Below are 22,156 nucleotides of genomic sequence, written 5' to 3'. Positions count from 1 at the left end.
ATATGGGAGAAGTTACGATTTTACTGATGTTTTTATGTGACGTTTTCCTTGTTTAGCAGTGGGAGGGTGAGTGTAGAAACACGGAACAGCTGGCTATGAGTCATTATGCATGTAAACAAATGCACAGTGCAATGAGTAAGACATAACTAATACATTCATGTACATCCAGACATACACGATACATCCGTCACTCGCATCGCAGTTGACTTGAAAAATATTTTGAAAATACCATGGTTGTGTATGATGAATTAAGAAATTTTCCTGGGCGTTTTTTGTTTATCCCACTTTTCAATTATCAATTGAAAGAGGTTGTTCAGAATATTTAAACATTGATGACTAATAGAATTTGAGTTGGTGTTGGTGGGGAGTTGACCTATCAGAGTGTTTTTTCTGGGTCGGCCATAATGGAGGGCAGAACAATGATTTGTCATGCCAGACTTAACTGAATCAAATGGTATCATGGTCATTTGGGGCTGCTTTCTTCTTATGTCCCTCCGATATGACTGATGATGACGTCACCTGAAACCACTCTCTATAGATGAATACCCATCCCTTAGGCCCAGGTTAAGACCACAAATTGTCATTTTATTAGTGATTCCATTTTGTCGATTTGAGAAACACCAGAACTTGTCCAAAATCCACAAAATTACAAAAGATCATAAATAAGAGGACATTGTCTTTGGTCTGCTTGGCCTCCAAACTATTATTTTGTCCATATTTTGGTGTTAGACAGAGTTCTGCGATCGGCAAACTAGAGTCACCATTTTATGTTTACCCATCTGCATTGTTGGGGTGTAATGATAGGAGTTATTATCACTTCATTTAGCCTTGATCTTCGAGTGTGATGATGTTTTTCTGTTTTGAGGTATGAAGGCCGTAGATATGATGTCACTACCTTGTACATGTTATTCCGTTTGTTGATTGTGGGGATGTAAAAGTCGGCGTCAAATTTGGATCGATCTCGTTCTGGTGTTGGTGTATATTGATTGAAATGTCGATTGCCCCATTAACCCCCCCCCCCCCCCCCCGCCTCCCTTCAACGCAGGGCTGAGGGCTGAGTTCATATGGACCATGATGGATGTCACTCTCCCAAATAGTTTTGGACATGATAAAATGTATGCGATTGCGACACTGAATGTTGACAAATTAGCTCTGATTTCAATTGACCACATTCGAAAGTCGGCCAGGGGGTCAAAACCAACATTTCTGTACATATCTTTCTTGGCAGTGCATTCCTTGCAAGCATGCTTCTCGAGCATTTGGTATCACCCACTGGCTGACTTGCGAATGTTGTCCATGTAACAGATCACAGATGAAAAGCCAGTAAAACTTGGCAACCGCATCCTGAACCTCATGGTATATCCCCTTGTAAAACCTTGGTGGTCAAGATGGGGTAACTTGCTTATGTCACTGCATTTCACTACGGTTTCCCGCTGCAGTGGAATCGGGCCTAAGGAAATGTTGTTTGAACTATATCGAGAACATCATATCCTCGGCCCTGACATACTCATCCTGTAAATCCCGATGTTGATCTCATTCTTGACCAGCTCCCTTCCTTCTTCAAGGGAGCCTTCCAAACTCTTTGATGTATCTTGCTAATTTCAGGTAAAAACTAAACAATCGCTGGGCCAGACTTTGTGGATCATAAACATGTGTAAACAGTGTGGGAGGCGATCGATAAACGATATGTAATGTGCGGAAGAAAACTGCATCCGATACCAATCGGAACAAAAAGAAGGACATCGAATTCTTCACAACTGTAAATTACTGTTTCAAAGCCAATTTGAAAGTGGACAGTGATTTCGAATCGATAAGCCGAATTTCGAAAATTCACACGGAAGCAAACTCTAATTCAAATTCCATTTCTAATTCAAGTTGGATGTGAGATGCGAATATTTGCTGTACACATGGAGCTCGCGTCTGCTTTGGATATAACTTGATTAGAACTTGACTTGATTTCACTCCCTCTATTGGAGTGCGTCGTAACAGCAATCTCATACCAGCTGTAAATAAACTCCAACTCTTTGCATTTGACGTTGTTCAAAAACTTACATCGGAATATCCTTTAAAAAAACTGGGATATTTCAAATTTTGAAACTTTGGATATTCAGCTCGGAATATTGGAAAATTCTGTCGGATTTGAAGAATTTATTGGGAAGTTAGTCGCATGGTTTACCAGCGAGAACACGTCAAAATGGACGGCCTTAAATTTGAAGAAGTGGTTTTGTCGCAACCACCGATCTGGCTCAAACACGAACAGTCATCGTACTCGCAGAAGGTCAAAATCAAACGTTAGTATTTGTTTACTTGTTCTAAGCATGATGCTCACGGCATTGCGCAATCCCACCATCCAAGTCACTGGTTCCTGGAGCTTTCGCTTCGTTTTTCGCTTCTTTGCTTCCGTGGCGATTTCAGATTTGTAAACTTGTGTATAGAGTGTGTTTTCTTTCCATGTTTTGCAGTATGATGTTGCTTTCGAAGTCCTTTTCGATTTCAGAGTTGTAAATGGTATTTAAATTTGTTGGGGGGGGGGGGGGTTATTGCAATCCTTTCTTGCTTCAATATGTTTGACTAAATCTTGGTTCCAAAACTTATGCCAAGGCGGCGCTACCGATCTCTGCGGTAAAGACCAACGGAGAGTGGTACTGGTAGCACCACCCTGTCATTTGGTGATGGAACCAGGCCGTGTTTTTACCTGTTGTCGGTGTGTATCATTCTCATATCATCAGACATCACCATCATCATCATAAATGACCGTCATTCAACGCGCCTATTTCCTGAACAGCGCCCCCTCCCAGCAGACTCGGCAAACATTGACGAGTTGCTGCGTCAGGCTTTGTTGAGACTGATGTCAGGTCACCATTTTCAGGGAAATTAAGTTGTTTTCGACAGAACCTGTCCCTGTTAGTTTGCAAAGTTTGGCCTTTCTATGGCTGATCAGGAAAGCTGGCTAATTGCATGCTCACTTTTATGGACTGACGATCAAGCTCCGAGCTCAGAACACCCCTTCTATGATCTATAAGCAGACTACCTGTATAAGTTTTTCTTGACCCCCAAAGTTTTCAAGAAGTCCTGTAATATTTCTAAATGACAAAATAACAGCGACTGAAAACCACCGAGTGTGCTTTGATGGTGAATGTCACTGAGTCAACAGAGGCACTTGTCTTGTGCCCCCCCCCCCCCCCGCCTTCTGCTGTCCTGCCCTTGAAATGTCTTCCTTACAATGGCAGCTTCTTTATTCATTTACATTTGAAGTTTCCCTTTTCTTAATAAATCAAGAGTGCCATTTTTCCCTAAAAGTTTGTGCCCTTATGAAAGGAGCTGTGAGTTCTGCTATTGCTGTTCACAAAGTGAAGTCATGTCTAGTCACCTCTGTTCCACTGGGATGGGACAGCTGGTGGCAGAATATTAATAATTGATCAAAAATATGATTATGAAATTGTAAGTGGAACGTCCGGGTAAAGTACATTTCATCCCGCAGATGTAGTCATGAATGCATCCTCATTGCACAGGAGCGGAACTCTTTTGTATTGATGATGTCGTTTATGTCCCTGCTTGAATTGGCCACCATTGCACCCGAATGGCCTCTAAGTCGAACCTAAAAAATAGAGAGAGGTAACCGTCAAGACATGCTCTACTGTAATTGATTGATTTTATCTGCACAATATGGCTAGCCGACATACAGTCCCAATGGTGCACAATTTTTATCTGCAGAATATCGACCCTTCTGCCACTTCAAATATATATTTCTGAGAATCGTGTTCAGTATTTGCATTGGAGCATCAACTGACACTACCTGAAGTCGATAAAATGATAAAATCAATGAATTGGTCGTGGGATGTTATCGCGTCTAAGCGATTTGATGAGACAATGCAGAAAATTGTTAATTTGGTGTTGGCTGCTGAAGGGTGAGGCAGGAGTTTGTTGGGTTTTTGCCCGAGGTATGGGGTCCTCTCAGGCTACTAGTATCCTAGCTGTCGGCCTATGTATAGGATCTTGACGTGCCCTGGCATAGACACTCGGGGACAAGGGACCACTATTCTCCAATATTCATACATTGTGCATGTGAAGAGCCAGGAATTTGAGTTCCTTGAAAGCCACGCTGGTTCATACAGACATACAATCCTGGGTTCTCCCCGGGAACAACCCGGGCCCTATTGCCTTGTATTGAGAAGTGTGACCACATCAACTGTTGTAGTTGTAAGACTTAGACACTGATACAATTCAAACATTGATAAGTTACAACAAAGTAAAGTCCTCCATGAGAGTGGGTCAGTGACCCATACAAAAAAGATCAATTTCTCTTTTGTTTTGGTGAGATTAACATACCTCTGCATTCACGAGGTATGTGCCATTGTCAGGAAAAGTACATTGTGTGAAGTCCATGTCCGCGAATCAAAGATCAATTGATTTATTTCTTTTTCCAATATCATAGCACTTGGCCTACTTATTCTTACCTACTGACCATGTGGGCTAGTTCACGTTGAAACATTGATCAGGAACCAATTGGTTCATGGCCTGAATTGATTAGTTCCCAATTGAGTGTATCTAGAAATGTCAAGACTAAAATCCTCCTGTGAATTAGTGATGGCCGTGGACCAGTAGGCCTACTTCTCATCACCGACTGATTCAGATTGGTTCAAGGTTTTGATGATGGCCTCGATTGATTTGTTTATAATCCAAAGGTCTTAGTTTTGTTGAATTTTGTGTGAGATGTTGACCTTGCACTCATTATATAGTTTGCACTCGAAGCCAAAGTTGCCGTGGCCGTCAGTTGTCATTTTGCCCTCCACTGATAGGTCGACTGACCAGTGAATTTTGATGCGTAAGTGAGAGGTATCACACATCATGTGCATGTGCAGCATGCTTGGACGATATGACGTGCACCAACATGAGGTCCTTTTCAGAAAAACGATGATAATGCATCATCCTCTCTCAATGACACCAGGTAGCAAGTGACATGAGGTACAATTTTCAGCAGTGTTTCAACAGCTAGCATCTCTCTGCCCTCCAAACTCATGTGTTGGCCATCTAGTATGACATTGACAACACTGCACTGCATGAGGTTAGGCAATGTTCAACGGTCATTCACCAATAACTCAATTCCACCTACTGAGGAAATGCGCTATTTTCATATCGGATGCTGTGAATTTAATCGTCAACAATGATTCTATCGATCACATCTTAATTGACTGTCCGAGAATGGGGCACATTATTGTATGATAATAACTGTTTACAATGTGAAATCAATTCTGTCCTATAATATAGAACGATTGACAGATTTCTATTGAATTGTAACACTTGGTTGTCAATGATGAACAAGGTCAGATCACAGCTCCACCCAACCAGGTTAGGACGTGACCTGAGATGAGTTGAGTTGGTCTTCCCGGTGACCAGGGACCGAATGACAGCTGCCTCAGCCTTGGTGGGCTATCTCTCTCGGCAGGTCTTCTCACCAGAGATGAGATGAGTTGGTCTTCCCGGTGACCAGGGACCGAATGACAGCTGCCTCAGCCTTGGTGGGCTGTCTTTCTCGACAGGTCTTCTCACCAGTGATGAGTCGAGTTACTTGATGTCTTCCCGGTGACCAGGGACCGAACGACAGCTGCCTCAGGCTTGGTGGCCTGCCTTTCTCGGCAGGTCTTCTCACCAGAATGAGAACTTCTTGCCGTGTTCCAGTACCTGAAACTTGAGGCCTCCTCGAGGTCACTTCAGGCCGCACATCCAGCTTGACTGTGGCCAGTCCTTTGCCTGGCAATGAGACGAGGCAAAAGATCTACCGATCAAAACTAAAAAAATCAATGCAGGTATTTAAAAAAAGTGATTTATCTGGATGCTGTATAGCGTTGCATCGAGTTTGTCCATTTTTCCTCTGGGCACACGATAGTTCCTCATCAGCTGATTTGCGCACCAGCCTAATCCTGACCTGATACCTGCTGCTGTTCGCTTTGCCTCGGGTAACAGACACCTATTTATAGTTTGCCAAGATTGTCTAGCTTGCAGACGGGCACCCAATGTGACCTCGTTGATCTAATCTTAGCCCAGGGTGGCATATATCAGGGTCGGACGCAGTTTCCAGGTTGCAGCACCAGTTATATTGGCAGTATGCGTACAGTAGATGGAAGCATTTTGTTGAAATTTAAAAAAAAATTTGTGGCTTGGTCAAATTCTACAGTTGAAAATGAAGTTTTGCCACTGATTTTGTCGCAAGAAGGTTTGAATAGTTTCCCTTCTAATTGAACCAGATCCCCACAGCTAGTTTTGGCCCTCATTCGAGTTGAGGCCTTGCACTCCACACGTAAATCTTTTCACCCCTGTGCAAGGTTTGTTATGGGTGCCTGGTTACATCAGACACACGCACCAGAAATAATCGGCTTTTATTCGGAATGCCATTCTCAATTTTTTTCATTCACAAAACAAGGGAAGTCAGTTGTTGGTGTGGTAATTATTCAGAACAGTATTTGTGTGAATGGGTGATTGCATAATTAGTGCTGAGAGTGGATTTGACATGGCATACATAGGCCTTTCAAGTTAGAATGTCTGTTGGATCAGGCCTATGCATTTGAATGAGTTTTCCACATGAACACAAAATCTTGTTTCCAAAGAATCGGTCATGCTGTTTGGATTTGAACACTGTCAGGCGATCTCTAATGGTGGCTAACTCAGTTCTGGGGGCTGACATTTATTTCCTGGAAAGCAAAAAACCGGGATATCTGTCTGCTGCAAAATGAACTTGTCCTATAAGTGTAGATGTACTTTGATTATCAATAGGGGGGCGAATTGAATTGCTTGGGCAGAATTAGCCCGACCTCGGCCATGGCCCATCCCTGGTTCAGAGGTCACCAGAGTATCACATTGACCCGACTTGGTTTGTGAAGTGGTTCTTCTGAGATCTTACCTGAATCACCATCGTAGGGCAAGACAAGTGCTGAACGTTAGCGGGTCTGCTTGGGGAAGATTGATGGACCTGGTCCCCTGAAGACAAACTGAAATACACACTGATTGCAGGCATTCGATGTAGGCCTTTGCAGAGGATGGTTCAAATCGGCGCGTGGTGAAATGAGGCTAGGCAAATTGCGATCATAAGGTGGCTCATAGCCTAGCGGTTAACACTGCTGGCTACCACGCAATAGGGCCCGGGTTCAGTCCCGGGGAGAACCCAGGATTGTACAGGAGCCTCATAGCCTAGTGGTTAACACTGCTGGCTACCACGCAATAGGGCCCGGGTTCAGTCCCGGGGAGAAGCCAGGATCGTAAGAGTTAAAGAGTAAAGGCAGTTCTGAAAAGTCGTGTTTATTTTGTTGAAATAGAAATCTAGTCTGCGTAGTATGATAGGGCAAGTTTACCTTTGGGCCTACCTATGAATACCTGCACAATCTATCTGAGTGCACTGACACACATAAACTTCATGTTGAGTAATGTAAATACAGAACAGCTGAGTCAGGCCATCTGACCTACCATAAACCCGGAACTGGTTGCAGTTGAATGCGCTCGATCATTCATGGAAAGTGTTGTGGCGAGCTCTGGCCAAATTGTTGTCCAAGACATCCTTTGAATCGTCGCCTAGGCCTACCTTGACAGCTTATCACCCTACCTTGGAAGAGCCACACTACCTTGGTAGCTTACCACCCTACCTTGGATGATACACCCTTTCTTGCCACTTGTCACCCTCCCTTTGAAAAGCCACACTACCTTGGCAGCTTACCACCCTACCTTGGAAGAGTCACCCTACCTTGGTAGCTTACCACCCTACCTTGGAAGAGTCACCCTACCTTGGTAGCTTACCACCCTACCTTGGAAGAGTCACCCTACCTTGGTAGCTTACCACCCTACCTTGGAAGAGACACCCTACCTTGGCAGCTTACCACCCTACCTTGGAAGAGACACCCTTCCTTGGTAGCTTACCACCCTACCTTGGAAGAGTCACCCTACCTTGCCTCAAATTCTGCAAAGGGTTTCTACAAGGCCACCCTGCTTCAAATTGCTTGCCATCCTCTCTGGTGTTGCACACAGTGGCAAACATCTTGATCAAGGGTTCCACCCTACATTGAGGAAACCCGGTAAAGAACCCCATCAGTAGACACGCAGCCTAGACCATGTGGTTGTTAAATAGTGGACACCCTATGGACAAACCATTAGTATGATAAAGTCATGAGAAATATGAAGGTGTCTTATTGATTAAATAAACATACTTGGATGAAAAAAACTGTTCACGCTCTGCTTGACTGAATGTCAATAAATGACATTTTATAATGTGTGTGTGTGTGATATTATGTTACATCGTAGGAGAAATCGAGGGTCCGTGGCTGTGATGGGAACACCTTTAAGATGGAAAAAAGTCCTGATTATACTGAACCTAGTCCATGTAGTCTGCAACTAGAAGGTTGATCCGTCAAAACCTTTCAATATCTTCTTGTCTTGAAATCCGGTCGGTACCACTGGATATTAAATGCAAAACTCGTAGCTCCAGACGTTGATGGTCTGCATGGCATCTTGACCTACAAGGCTCCAGGTTAGCGAAACCCTTGGTATGCTCCTTCAGACTTGTGACCTCAATCTCAATCACAGAGTTCTGAATCTGATTGCGCAGGTCATTGTTGTTTGAGAATGAGATGGTTGTGCCGAAGACCTCTGCCTGCAGTTATGTCCCAGATATTGATCTGGTGTCGTAATCTAAAATTAGATTTCTATTCCCCTCCGGTCTTGTCAAGGACTATATGCGGCGTGACTTGAAAATAACATGAAGAATATGTACGGAATATATCCGGTTGCAATAATGACCTTTGAAATTGTTTGATACCTTGATGAATGTGCGATGGTCAAAAGGAAAAACATTGAATATATTAAGGCCATTTTATGGTCTGGGAAGTGTAATATGCAAGGATGGTCATCCATTGCAGGTGTAACCAGTGGTGTAACCAGTTGTAACCAGTGGTGTTCCAGTTGTAACCAGTGGTGTTCCAGCTGTAACCAGTGGTGTTCCAGTTGCAACCAGTATAGTTCCAGTTGTAACCAGTGGTGTTCCAGTTGCAACCAGTGGTGTTCCAGTTGTAACCAGTGGTGTTCCAGTTGTAACCAGTGGTACCCCAGTTGTAACCAGTGGTGCTCCAGTTGTAACCAGTGGTGCTCCAGTTGTAACCAATGGTGTTCCAGTTGTAACCAGTGGTGTTCCAGTTGCAACCAGTGGTGTTCCAGTTGTAACCAGTGGTGTTCCAGTTGTAACCAGTGTTGTTCCAGTTGTAACCAGTGGTGTTCCAGTTGTAACCAGAACTTTCAAGTTCCACTTGAGCTGTCTCCACTTTGTAAACTGAGGCGTTCTCTTGTCCATTCGATACTTTCGTCCAACTTTGTGTGGCGGTCGAGCATCGTTGATATGCTTCATAACTTCCTCATCATGCATCAGGAAGATGATCGCCGATCGGTCGTGTCAGTTCAAGGCTATGGCGGAGATTAGCGCTGACCTTGAAGCTAGGATCTATGCGAGCCTCATTCTCTGCTGATCGATTGGCGAGTTGAGTCGATTTGCTATGATTTGATTGATATTCATTATCTCTCCCCGTCATCAGAAGACCATCTCTCATTGTCGTCGTAGCACGGAGATTCCCGGAGGAGATTAAAGCTGATGATGCAAGAGGAGGGTGCACTTTATACTGACAAGCCTTGCGGCGACCGGGTTCAGTCTGGTAATCTGGTCAGACAATCACCACCAGGACATGTCGTGACCTCACGCAATACTTGTTGTTGCCTGTGTTGGAAGTTGCCTGTGTTTATTGGTCCTGGATGACATAATTTGCAGCAAGACCTGTTCCATGCATAACCATGGGTTTGGTTTAAGTTCCTGAGATAAGATTGGCGTTATTCTTGAATGAGACGCAAGATTCATGTTCTACCTGGATGCTGAAAGGTTGATAACCATACCAATGAACTCTTAGAATACATTGAACCCCAGCTGAAACCTGAACGACTTGATCATGAATGTTTCCGGTACAAAAGAAGCAGTTGATATATGTATACCCTTCTCATCTTTCCTAGAAAAAATCGTAAGAACCCAAGAGGAGGTTTTACAGACCTCCATTGTTTTTTCCGCTCCTCTCTACGATATCTGTCGGCATGAATGGAGGAGGTGGAAGTCGCACCTGCCGCGGAATACCTGCAGTTAACGCAGACAACGACCTTCAGGCGTTTCGTTTCTTGTGGAATTTGCGGTTTTGTGGTGAAAAGAATCTTGGAGTTTGGAGGAGGAGGTCATCAGACCTGATACTTCATGTATCAAACCGGCGTTCTATAAACCCACCTTGCTGATCCAGCATCGAACTTCCGATTCCATCAATCGCGACATAAACCCATCGTCAGCCTTTTCTGCCAGAAGCAAAGCAACCCGTCCAAAATCCCAGGCAGACGTTGATCTCCCAGTCAGTGTGCCTGGGCCTAATTTATCACTAGCACAGACGATACCCGGGTCAGAATGGAGAATGAGCCATCCGCTCCTCCAGCAGCCGCAGCCGATCACATGACATTATAGATCCGTCTCATACCGCGCTTCGAGCGGTTCATACTCCCGTATATATTTACCCAGTCGAAATATTTTTTTCTTCCCGTCTAGACGCTGCTAGTTAAAGAAGCGGTCGGTAACCATGGTGACGTGGTTGGGGTATGTGAGTGGTCGATGTCATAGTGTCAAATATTGCTGGATCGTTGTTTGAGGTTTGGTTGCGACGCAGACGCTGGTTGTCTTGGATTGGCGATAACGCCGGCTAAGTTTGAGCTGTTTCCTGATTAGTCTAGTCTGGTCTGGTCTGGTGCTCAATGCCCATGTAGGACATCCAGGACCTGAATTATTTGTGGTACCCATATTAACCCCTTTATCAATATCAATACCAAAGATCCCTTTTTGATGGTTTTGACCCCTTAACCCCTTCCTTCATCAACACATCCTCATCTTCAGCGTTTGTCCTGCACTTGGAGGTGTTCCCTCCCTCAAGGCGGGATGAACACTCATTCACAAGTAACATCCCCTGATTTGTCAGCGTACTGTTACTTTAGAGAAGACAGAACTACCTGTTTTCACCACAGCGGCAAGTGTAGCTCAGCAGCTGTAAACTGACGACATCAGGGGCCTGTGATGCCACAGCGGAAAACTACAGTGGATTCAGGCCTTCAGGAGTCGGGACTTTGAAATCACTGCAACTTGAATGAATGAATATCAACGGTTATGAAATGATTTCACCTGCACATAGAATCCTATATCAGTGATGAATTTATAATTTATGAATTCATTTCAAATTTTATTGATGACGTCAACAATCACACCTTGTAAACCACTCCTGATTAATAAATGACAAACAATTGTGCGAGTATATATTTTGCGTGGTGGTAGATATTTTGGAATCATATCTGTTGTGGGTGGCCCGTAACATAAAAAAACAACATGTGTCTGGATGACGTACAAAATTGATCGGGATAATTATGTTCACCGACAATTATACTTGAACATTGTTAGGTAGAGATGGTGGTAGAGTTTCACTCGTGTAGATGTTGTCAAAATCTGACAGTGTGTGGGTGAAGACCACAGTTTCCCTCGCGGCTGTGTTGCTATTCCGATAATATCGGTAGAACACACAACATCCGCCTCGTGTTAAAGAAATATCGGGATTTTGAGCTGTGTCATCGGGTTGTGGGCTCTCATGACGAGAAGCATGTAGTTTTTTTAAGTGGAGGGAAATAGTGGGTATGGTAAGGGGAGGTTTGGATTGTGTGACCTGATTGAGAAACGTGGCCATTAAAGTTGGGGTAATAGGTGTGGTAAGGGTAGGGGACCTGATCCTGAGCTCGACAGAAACCAGCAGCAATCATTGGGATGACAGATGACACAACCTTGTGATGTTGTGTGCTGCTCCAGTCCCCACCTCGCGTGTTGACAGGGTCCATTTTCACCTTATGACGTTGTCTGTGTCCTCACATCATATTGACAACTCTGATCCTGTAAGCCAACCTTGTGGTGGTGTAACCCACTGCTAGCCTGTCCCCTCTTCACCTGTTGACAACGTCCATTCTCTCTTCATTATCTTGTTTGTCTCCTCATGACCTTATGTCGGCAATGACAATAGTTGCCCCGGGATTGACACCAACGAACCCCCAGGTGATTAGCGGATGTTTCTGACATAATTGACTGCTAGCACCCCTGATCAAGGGACCCTGGATGAGATAGCGGCAAAGGACGTCAGTCATCGTTGTTAGTAAACACCATGACTCAGCAATTCTTGAAAATCATGAGTTTGACGATTTGGCAATCAGATCTCAGTTCTGAAGACCACTAAATAGTGTCAAGGGATGATAATGTCATGTGACTAATAAACGATGTCATCCATTCTGTCTGTTATGAATGGGGGTTGATGAGTTGGAACGTTAAGAAAAGCCCACCAAAAATCACACAGTTTGAAGCTGACTCCTTTGATGGGAGAGTGCATGGTCACTGCCCTGGCAAGATCAGCTTCTTCCCTGCTAAGACTCCCAGGGCAGGCCAAACACAACTCACTCAACGATTGTGCACCCATACGACAAATGCTAATGCAGAATGCAGCCACAATTTGCGACCAATCCCCGCATTCTCCACAGTCTGGCCACCCCAGAATCCTACCCACTGCACATTCTCAAATCTCGCTGCCATCCCAAGACAAACGCCACCAAATCAATAATAACATTGCGTCTTAACGGACAACGAATGTATGCAGTCCACCTGTTGACTAGCCCATTGATTTATGGGTAATTTTTTCTGGTGCATCGTCCGCTGCAGCATAGAGACACAGGTAGTGTTACCGTAGGTACGGCGAAACATTGACAGCTCTGCAATCAATATTCGTGGGAGAGCGTGGGCGTACCGAAGACTAGGTGCGGAGCCTGACAATCGCCGTCAATCTTAAACTGCGTCGGCATGAATTGATTACCATGGCAACAGGCTCGCTGCTGCTGCTTCATAATGGCGATGAGCTGCTTTATCCGGGGAGATTCTCTTAATTTATATGCCGCCATTTTACTTAGACGAGGCATCCACTGGCACCCATGTGTACCGACGTCCTGTAGAATGTCCGTGTGAAAATATCTTGTGTTGATGTGCATAAATTATGATATTAAAAAATTGATTGTTTACGGGGAAGTTAAGTCATCTAGTCGTCCATTCGGATATTCATGACTTGACGATTAGTGTTTTTATCTCTTCGTCTTTTGATGCATTATGGGATGGGTAGTCTCGGCAGAAATCATGTCTGTAAATAATGAATATACTGTCAACAAAGCGATATTCACGACCATTGTATTTCTTAGTTTTGACCACCCCACAGCAGTATTATAAATTCAGTCAGATTTTCTTTTTCACTGCCAGATATTTTCGCGATTATCAGCAACAAACAGCGGTTTAGAGTGAAAAATGCTAGTCAGATAAAATATCTGAGTTTGTTCCCTCTGGCTATGGCTCAGTCTGACACCCCCCTTCCATCCCTTCCAGATACTTCTGCAAAGCACTCATCATATTTTGTATTCTCTCTCTTTTCATATTCAATTCGATGAAATAGGTAAGTGTTGTATTATTTTATTATCAATCTCTTGAGACCACTAGTAACGACTTTGTCTTCCGAGCTTAATAATGATCTTGGCATATCATCTTACCCAGTCAATGTCAAGAAGTTTTCATTTACCGCCATGACGCCAAGTCAAGCCAATTATTCCTGCTGCACTTGCTCTGTGCCACTGTGGATTGCCCCACAATACCCAACTTGCTCTTCATAGTCCCTCTTATCATTATCTCATCCTTGCCTCAAATCAACGACCATATTTGTTTTGAAGCCACAGCAATACAACTCGAGACATCACTCTGAACTGACGACCAAGAACATTTTCAAACACCTGTTCTCAATGATGCCCTCGAAATACCACACGATGCTTGACTTACTATTAGCCAATCAAAACATGGGATATTTGACTGTTTGTCGTGTGCATTGAGAGTCGAGACCAAGCATTATGCACTCAGTTCAGATGTGTGCCGCGTGCGTCAAACACCCCTGTTGCCTGATCTTCCACGATGAATATCTGGTGTAGGAATATTTGGCACTTGACCGAAGTGAACTTAAGGTGGAGTTAAAGGGGAGTTTTCGCTGTGGTGAAAACACACAACACACCCTCGGGATTGTCCTTAATAGAGAGGTGTCCTGATTAGAGAGGTGAAATTGAATGGAAACTTCCACATTGGGACCAAACCAGTGTCCTTAATAGAGAGGTGTCCACTGAGGGAGTTTCCATTGTGTCTCCAAAAGTGGCTTGCCCAAGATTACAAACAGTCTATCACAATCAGCTAGTGATTAGCCAATGTACTTTCGTGTTGCCTCAAATCGGCCTTCCATAATTATGTTCGGACTATGGCTGCCATGCTAACAGTCAGACGACATAGAGATAAAGACAGGCGCATACTTCGTTACCATGGTCCTCGCCAGTTTCAACAAGTTATGTGGCTGGTTGCCATGGCAACGTCGAGAGGCTGTGGTGCGATGGATGGACCTTTCCTGTTTTCGTATGGTAGTTGTCGGAACTTAACAATTGCGCAATTTGATTTGAGAATGTCATCAGGATGTTGTCGCTCTTTTCGAAGAAGCGTAAAAAACGAAGCATAAATAAAAAACTGATGAAAAAATATTCCAAGTGATAAGGTGCGCTATCCTCACACCAGTTTCCAGCTGTATTCCAGTGGAGCTGCGGTCATGCATGCCAGTGGTTCCATGGCAGTTCCAGTGGTAACAAGTGAACCTCCAGTAGTCCACTGGGATGTTATGAGCAAAACATTCACAGTGGTGTTTAAGGTCTCTGTATTGAACGGGAAAGAGGAGAGGAAACGCCTTCAGAATAAGTCGCCAGAGAAAAGTCTTGTTATGAATGTAAGCTGAATGTCTGCTGTCAGCTCACCCCCTCTCTGCCCTGGCTAGCTATGCCCCGCCCCCCTGTACTTCTGTCTAATCTGCCTGGACTAAACTATTGGTTCATAAATGTCACATACAACAGGTTTACAATACAAAAGAAGAAACGCCCAGTATTTACGATACATCTACTTTCCTCATCCCTGTCCGAGAAAATAGTCAATACTGTCTAGTCTCAGAATAACATAGAAGATCTTCCTCAGATTTATGAATGGGATATAAAAGAGCTTTCTCGTTTAAGCTGTAAGGCTATAGCAGGTCGAGAGGAAAAATCGACATGAAAAGCGTGTTGGTTCTGGATGTAGGACAAACTGCTAATGTATCATTGTAGCATGGTAACATCAATATTGGTTCTGCACAGGTTCTAATGTTACAATGCTGGAATCAGAACCTTTGTTTTGTTGTTAAACATTTGACTTGTCTGAAAACTGGTGGATATTTTCATCATCTTGTTTACACCCAGCTTGCTATGGGGTTGTCTCACAACTAAGGTGCTAACATGAATGTTCGACAGGCAGAAAGTTGGTAACCTCAGTGTTATCACAGAAGGACGAACGCCATTCTGAGTTGTGGCCTCCTTGTTGGGAGTCCATATCATTCTGTCTGACCCAGGTGAGGATCAGGACATCCCTGGTTTCTTATGCTGCAATGCATAGCTGGTTAACAGCTAATTGCTATGTGACATGGACCCATTCCTCATGAACTTCTCCAAGGTTAAAAGGTCATCATAAATCAACGATCAGTCAGTTAGCATCCAGGTAGATATCATATTTAATCAAGAAATTGATTTTTTTATCCATTCTGATTGAATGATCTGGTCCCTGCTGGGATTACAGAGCTAAATAGCATGGAACCACTATGATTATATGTAGCACTGAACATAATTACAAGTTCATCACGCGTAAAGTCTGTCATCGTGAGCCTCGCGTAGCTTTGACCTTCCCAACGACCCTGACTTTGGGGTGTTTGGCTGGATGAAGTACAATCTTGGCAAAGTGTGTCTCGTTCACAAGAGTGGAGGGTGCTTTTAATCTTACAATACCCTCGACTCTTGGACTAGTTTCGGTTTGCGGTTCCAGTGACTCAGTTGACTGTCCTAGAGAGTTCCTCCACAGAGATCCCCAGAGCTTTGTGGCCAGGGTGGTGTCCTTAGGCCAGTATTCCTCTCTATTCTTCATCAGGGAGCAGGTCTGAAGCCACAGAGCCCCAGAGCTTTGTGGACAGGGTGGTGTCCTTAGGCCAGTATTCCTCTCTATTCTTCATCAGGGAGCAGGTCTGAAGCCACAGAGCCCCAGAGCTTTGTGGACAGGGTGGTGTCCTTAGGCCAGTATTCCTCTCTATTCTTCATTAGGGAGCAGGTCTGAAGCCACAGAGCCCCAGAGCTTTGTGGCCAGGGTGGTGTCCTTTGGCCAGTATTCCTCTCTGACTCTGTTCTTCATCAGGGAGCAGGTCTGAAGCACATGAGCTGGGGCCCAGTCTCCAGCTCCACATTCACATCAAACCGATTCTCATAAACCCTTTCTGTGAAGGTGTTACCTGAGTCGGCAGGAGTCTTACTTTTAAATCTAGCCGCGTAATCGTGTGTGAATTCTCAAATTGTGACCAACCTTTGATATTTGATGATTAAGTTCAAGTTCTCCCCGCCCCGTTTAATCCTGACATCCGATGAAACTGCAGATACTCAGGCAGAACTCACAACTAACCTTGATGTCAAATGGCTATGAACCACGGTCATGACTTCAGAGTAAACCTTGAATTTTGTGTTCATTTATAGAAGTTCCTTGACATCACGAATCAAACGACTGTTTGATAAACTCGATATGAAATAAACAAACCAGTGAAAATGATATTTAGGGTGTGACTTTGTTTATGTTTTTAAAAATTATTCAAAAAAGGTGAAATTATAAAAATAATTTGTATAATTATATGATGTCACTTTGTTCTTCGTGGCTTCTGACGAGGTTTAGAGGTCATGTTCACGCATGATATCTATTTTTGACGGAAAAAAAATTGAGTTGAGAGCTGAGCGTCAACGAGGACGTTATTAGCTCTATAAACAATATCGGGGATTGTAATATAAGTAGGAGGAAACCGGAGACCCCGGAGGAAACCTACGCTGAGTCGCCCTTGAGTGTGCTGGGCCTGACTGGGAATCGAACCCCGGACCTCAGAGGTGAGAGGCGCGGGTGTGTCTACTGTGCCACTCCGACAGTCAAGTGTTATCATTGACCCTGCTAAAGTCGAAATGCCACAAGTCTGATACCGAAATGTGTTTTTTGATATTCCCTGTTCGACATTTGTTGATACCATCTTCGTGTATTACGAGTATCGCGTGGACACTAAGTCTGGCCCTGGGTAATCATTAAATATGAACTTGTTGACTTCATCGGAACATGTGTTGGAAACCCTCAGCCGTAATACGATTAATCTCAGCGTTGAAGCGCTATTGTTGTCTAAAATCTGGGCCTGACGCCCAGAAATCATCTCAGGACATAAACAAACCATGACTTCCATGTCATGATGATATCAGCGATATCATACAAAAAAAACCCATTGTTGACGATACCTTTGATGTTGGGACAGTGTGAGCTCCATTCATAAGTCCTGTGTGCTGATTTCATCCTTGTCTTGAAGAAGATATCCCTAAAACATTGACATTTGGAGTACAACATCCGTAGCCAAGTTACCTTGAAACACTCGAGCAATATTCTCACATGATGTTAGAGATGACACGGTCATACCTGTTACGACTGTCTAAAGTTTTTTCAGGGAACTTTTTGCAGGATTTTTCCCATCTTGTTTGCGTCAGTGCAACTTTTGATGTCATTGAGATGGTTTTGACGTTATGTAAGATCAGCATAACCTTTTGATGTTTTGAACTTGGTGGCATCTTGTGTTCGTCTCTTTTAACTCGTGCCGCATCTGGAAAACCAATTTGAGGTGAAGGTTTCCTCAGTAGGGAGAGTACAACTGATTGTTGTCTGTCCTCGTACAAGACACTTGATGTAACTGTCGCTCATCTCAGCCGAGGACAGAGTTTCCGCGTTTCAAAGTCCAACCCATTTCATCTTTGCCGCTTCCTTGTTCGTTCAGTGTTGTGTCGGAAACGCGTGATTGCAGCATGAAGTGCCGGGTAATTGACCTCACTGTTTCAAAAGAACCAGGAAAATGTGACTATCGGTCAATGAGTGCATGCGGTTGGCGATACCGATCAATAATTTTGTTTACATGCATTCCTTTGGCGGAGGAGTCTTATACGCATGTTTGGCAGACTTTGTGTATACACTTGTGGTCGACCCGCTCAGCGTAAATTCCTCCGATCCTTGAGCAGTCGAGTGGGCAACTTTGGCAGTTCTTCCTCTCCAAACGTTGGGGATCAGTGCCAAATCAATTGCAGAAATTTACGAAATGAAAAGTGAAGAAAATTTTCTGAATTCGTTGCTAAAAAAGTGTGATTTTCTGGCGATTATCAAGTTGAAGCGAATATCGTTTTCGAGTTGAAAATGGAAATAGAGGGCCTACAAGATCTGACAAGACTTGTTGAGCAAGAGGGAGCAAAGTCCCTGTAAAGTCTTTCTTCGTCGCTATATTGAAGTATCAACCACATCACCACATGATGATATTTGTGGAACAGTCGGGCAGGTGGCTGAGTGATTTGGCGAAGACCACTTTAAAAGAAGCCCAGTGCCAGTGGAGTCTCCTTCTCAAACCTTGGGATCTGAGTGTCGTGCTCTCCCGTATTAGTCTATGATCGATTCCAATGTTTTCCCTCATAAAAGGTCGCCCCAGCGATACAAATAAACGCTAATCAATTATTGAATTGCTGTCTTGAGTAACCAATTCAAACTAACCCTGAATCACTGAGTGTGAATGCTGTAATGCATTGTGTCCTGTTCTGGTCAAGGCTTGGCTCAGGTTGGGTCTGTTTCCTCGCATGAGAAGTCTTGGCCCTGGGTCGGTTTGTTATTTTGTGCAAGTGGGTCAATTTGGTGCATGAAGATTTTTTGTAAACACTGGTTGGTTATATGCAAGAAGGTCAATTTGGTGCGCAGTGTTTGTCTATGAACACTGGTTCGTTTTATGCAAGGAGGTCAACCAGTGCACAATGTTTGTAAACACTCTTTTGTTTTATGCAAGGAGGTCATCTGGTGCACAGTGTTTGTAAACACTCTTTTGTTTTATGCAAGGAGGTCATCTGGTGCACAGTGTTTGTAAACACTGCATTGACTGAATGACTGCCTTTAATCTCCCATTATCAAGGTCACCGCACCAGCAGTTGGGTGGCCAGCTTTGCTGAGCCATGGAGTCATGCTCTGTTGAAAAGGACATTATTCCTCAAAAAGGTGACTTTGATATCTCTTCAGCTAATGAAAGCTTTTATTACATCATGACTTTGTGCATGTTTCTGAGGCCACATGGCTTTGGGGCCACTTTATCTTGACAGGTATTATAGGATGTGGTCATCGAAATGTCATAGCCCAAGGTCCATCATAGTCTCCAATAAAATGAACTAACATTTCCGCTCGTGACATGTTCCAGCTGAGACATCCGCCCACCAGGATCTAAGCCCTACTAACCTGATCATTTCCGGCAACACACCACACGTAACCTGAACTCAAGGTCACCTACGTATGTTGTCATCCAGACTCACAGTGGAATGAGAAAAAACAAACCAACCTGGATGAGTTTTAAAATGAATTTGATATTGCCGAGAGCAGCACATTAGAGAGACAGCGTTCGGTGTGGGAGGTGAAAGCAGCCCCACCCATAGCTCGAGCAGCTGATCACCTTTAAGATGACCTGTCACCTGACTGTGGAATATGCTACTCTTGGAACCCGAGTCATTCGGGGGTGACTAGCAAAACAAAAACTGTCTATTTTTAAAAACATTGCAGTCATGTGGGTTTTGAATTGAATTCAATACGTTATGATCGATTTTGGTTTGTTGTCCTTAAAAGCTGTGAAACCAAAAGCTTTGTGAGTTTTTTAGATGTGGGCAACTGGGGTCTAGGTATCAGGTGTAGGTTCTCCTGTGGCAGTGACGACAGATGGATACTGCCTCATTGGACCTTATGTTATGATAGAACCTAAGTTATGGATATTTGGCCAAAATATGTCAGGGGAGACGTGAGTATTCACAGAGACTGACACTTCGACGGGGAAACGTCAATCTGACAGAAACACACAACAATGGAGACGTCCACATCTAGTTTTGCGTTTATGGGCTTCATTCAAAGGCTGACACAGCAACGTTACATGATCTGATGGAAACCCACTACCTAATCAATCAAAGTGGGATGACAATTGATCCTCACCCCAGGCTATTGTGCCACTTTAAATATTATCATCATAATCATCATCATCATTGTCATCATCATATAAGGTCGAAGGTGGAATTACATGAAAACTAACTTTCAAAAGTTCTATCTTTGTCAGTTGTCTTGATGATTTTCTGGTTAATTTCCACTAGCATAGTTGACTTTGACCTTTTCGATGTTGACTTAGGTGTTGACATCATTTCCAGACAGTAAACTAGCATTGATTTCTCAGTGAAATCAGTTTGTACAACTGTCTCTCTCCCTTTAATAATGAAAATGAATCATGGGCTGTGTGGACTGCCATCCAGATACGAGGCCACTTCGACTTGAGAAATTTCGTCGGCCAAATCTCTCTTGATCAGGAATCGAGTAACAGGCTTTCCTTCCGTCTGGGAAGCAATGTTACCTCCGGGTTTCAGCAGTCTCGGTGCGTGAACCCCGCATAACATTACCTAGCAGCGTTACAAGTCTGCGTGCCTCACATTCCCACATCTTAGCACGACCCGCATCAAGGAATGCGCAATCGGTTGGATGTATAATGTGGAAGAACAGGTATGCTAATCAGCAGTACAGTAGGCGTTGCGATATGTCTTATCAATTAATAAAAAGTGCAGATGTTATAAGAGTGTGTAGCGGCACAGGCACTGGGCTCAAAATACCTGGACGTCAGGGGCCATTTGACTAGATTTCCTTCTGATCGTTCCTAAAGTCATGCAGGTGGGGAGCGAACACAAGAGGTCTGTCTGATTGAAGATGGGAAGTCTTGTGATTCAACTAACGTATTGATTATCATGCCCTCAACAGAACCATGGTCCATCAGAATGTACCATTAAGCCAGACACTTTATCCGGGCTGACATTTCTCCTTCAACACCTACACAAAATGTGTGGGTGAGGGAAGGCCAAGTTGATCTGATCAGATATTCATATCGGCCAATATGTCACCACAAAATGTGTTGCCAACTCCGCAATGAAATTTCATACGAACCATCTGGTCTGAAAAAGGTGAGAAACATCGATATATGAGAGTGATCATAAATTGGAACGAGCAGGTGTAGACTAGTCTCGCAGATGATAAAACGAATCTTGTCTCCAGTCCTCATAAAGGTTCTGAATGTCACACGCCTACTCTACAAGCCGGGAGCTTCACTCTCAGTCATACCCTGGCCTACTTTTAAGCCAGTCAATATGATCTCCCTTGGGAAGCTGTCACTAATGTCATATGGAACTGGTAGTTCATTGACCACGATTATTTTGATCTGTAAAATGTAGGTCATGGCATTCTCTATATACAGGTCATGGCATTTTACAGTAGAACATGGCATTTTACATGTAGAACATGGCATTCTATATGTAGGTCATGGTATTTTCTAATCGGGTCAATAGCCCACATTAACTCTATTAACACCAGTCCGAGGGAAGATTGAGAAGCCAATCAATTGCATGATATTACAGAAAGAATATATAACTGTGTTGCAAAGGGTGACTCTCTTCGCTAGTGTATGTTTCCTCCTACAATACGAATCTCCGAGATATTGTCTAAAGAGACACGTCACATGCTCTCAACTCAATAGTCGAAAACGATCTGATCATGTCCTTGTTGCAAGGGAAGCGACCGGCTGTGAACCCTGTGGTATTGTGTACTGCCACAGACAGACAGACTCAAATCTGGTTATCGCCTCTCGGTCGTCCCATCCCATCGTATAATGCGTCATTGTGTATTCAAACCCTGTTCAGTATAATCTGGGCTCATCCAGACCCTACCGCAATCAGCTGGTATTCCCTGACCTTACTCTCAGCAATGCCAGAGGTCATGACCTGTCTACGGAAGGCGGGGCATTTGATTGACAGCTCAAGCAAACTGGCCAATTGGCAGAGA

The 22,156-nt window shown here is 43.8% G+C and overlaps 1 protein-coding gene across 6 annotated transcripts in view; it reads left to right on the top strand.

Annotated features, from left to right (window-relative positions):
* LOC135502542 (dual specificity tyrosine-phosphorylation-regulated kinase 1A-like) overlaps window positions 1-22,156 on the top strand; it is a 59,726-nt gene that overhangs the window by 15,103 nt on the left and 22,467 nt on the right. For 3 of the 6 annotated variants that reach the window (XM_064795488.1, XM_064795486.1, XM_064795487.1), the window contains one exon: window positions 1,606-2,291. The exons of the other annotated variants lie outside the window; for them this stretch is intronic. In XM_064795488.1, coding sequence (XP_064651558.1) covers window positions 2,168-2,291 — 124 coding nt within the window. In that variant the 5' untranslated portion in view covers window positions 1,606-2,167. The remainder of the gene's footprint in view (window positions 1-1,605; window positions 2,292-22,156) is intronic. 6 annotated transcript variants of the gene reach the window in all.

Source organism: Lineus longissimus, chromosome 18 (genome assembly GCF_910592395.1).
Source record: "Lineus longissimus chromosome 18, tnLinLong1.2, whole genome shotgun sequence".
Taxonomy (NCBI): Eukaryota; Metazoa; Nemertea; class Pilidiophora; order Heteronemertea; family Lineidae; genus Lineus; species Lineus longissimus.
Note: the sequence above shows the minus strand (reverse complement) of the source record. Positions and strands in the feature narration are given on the sequence as shown.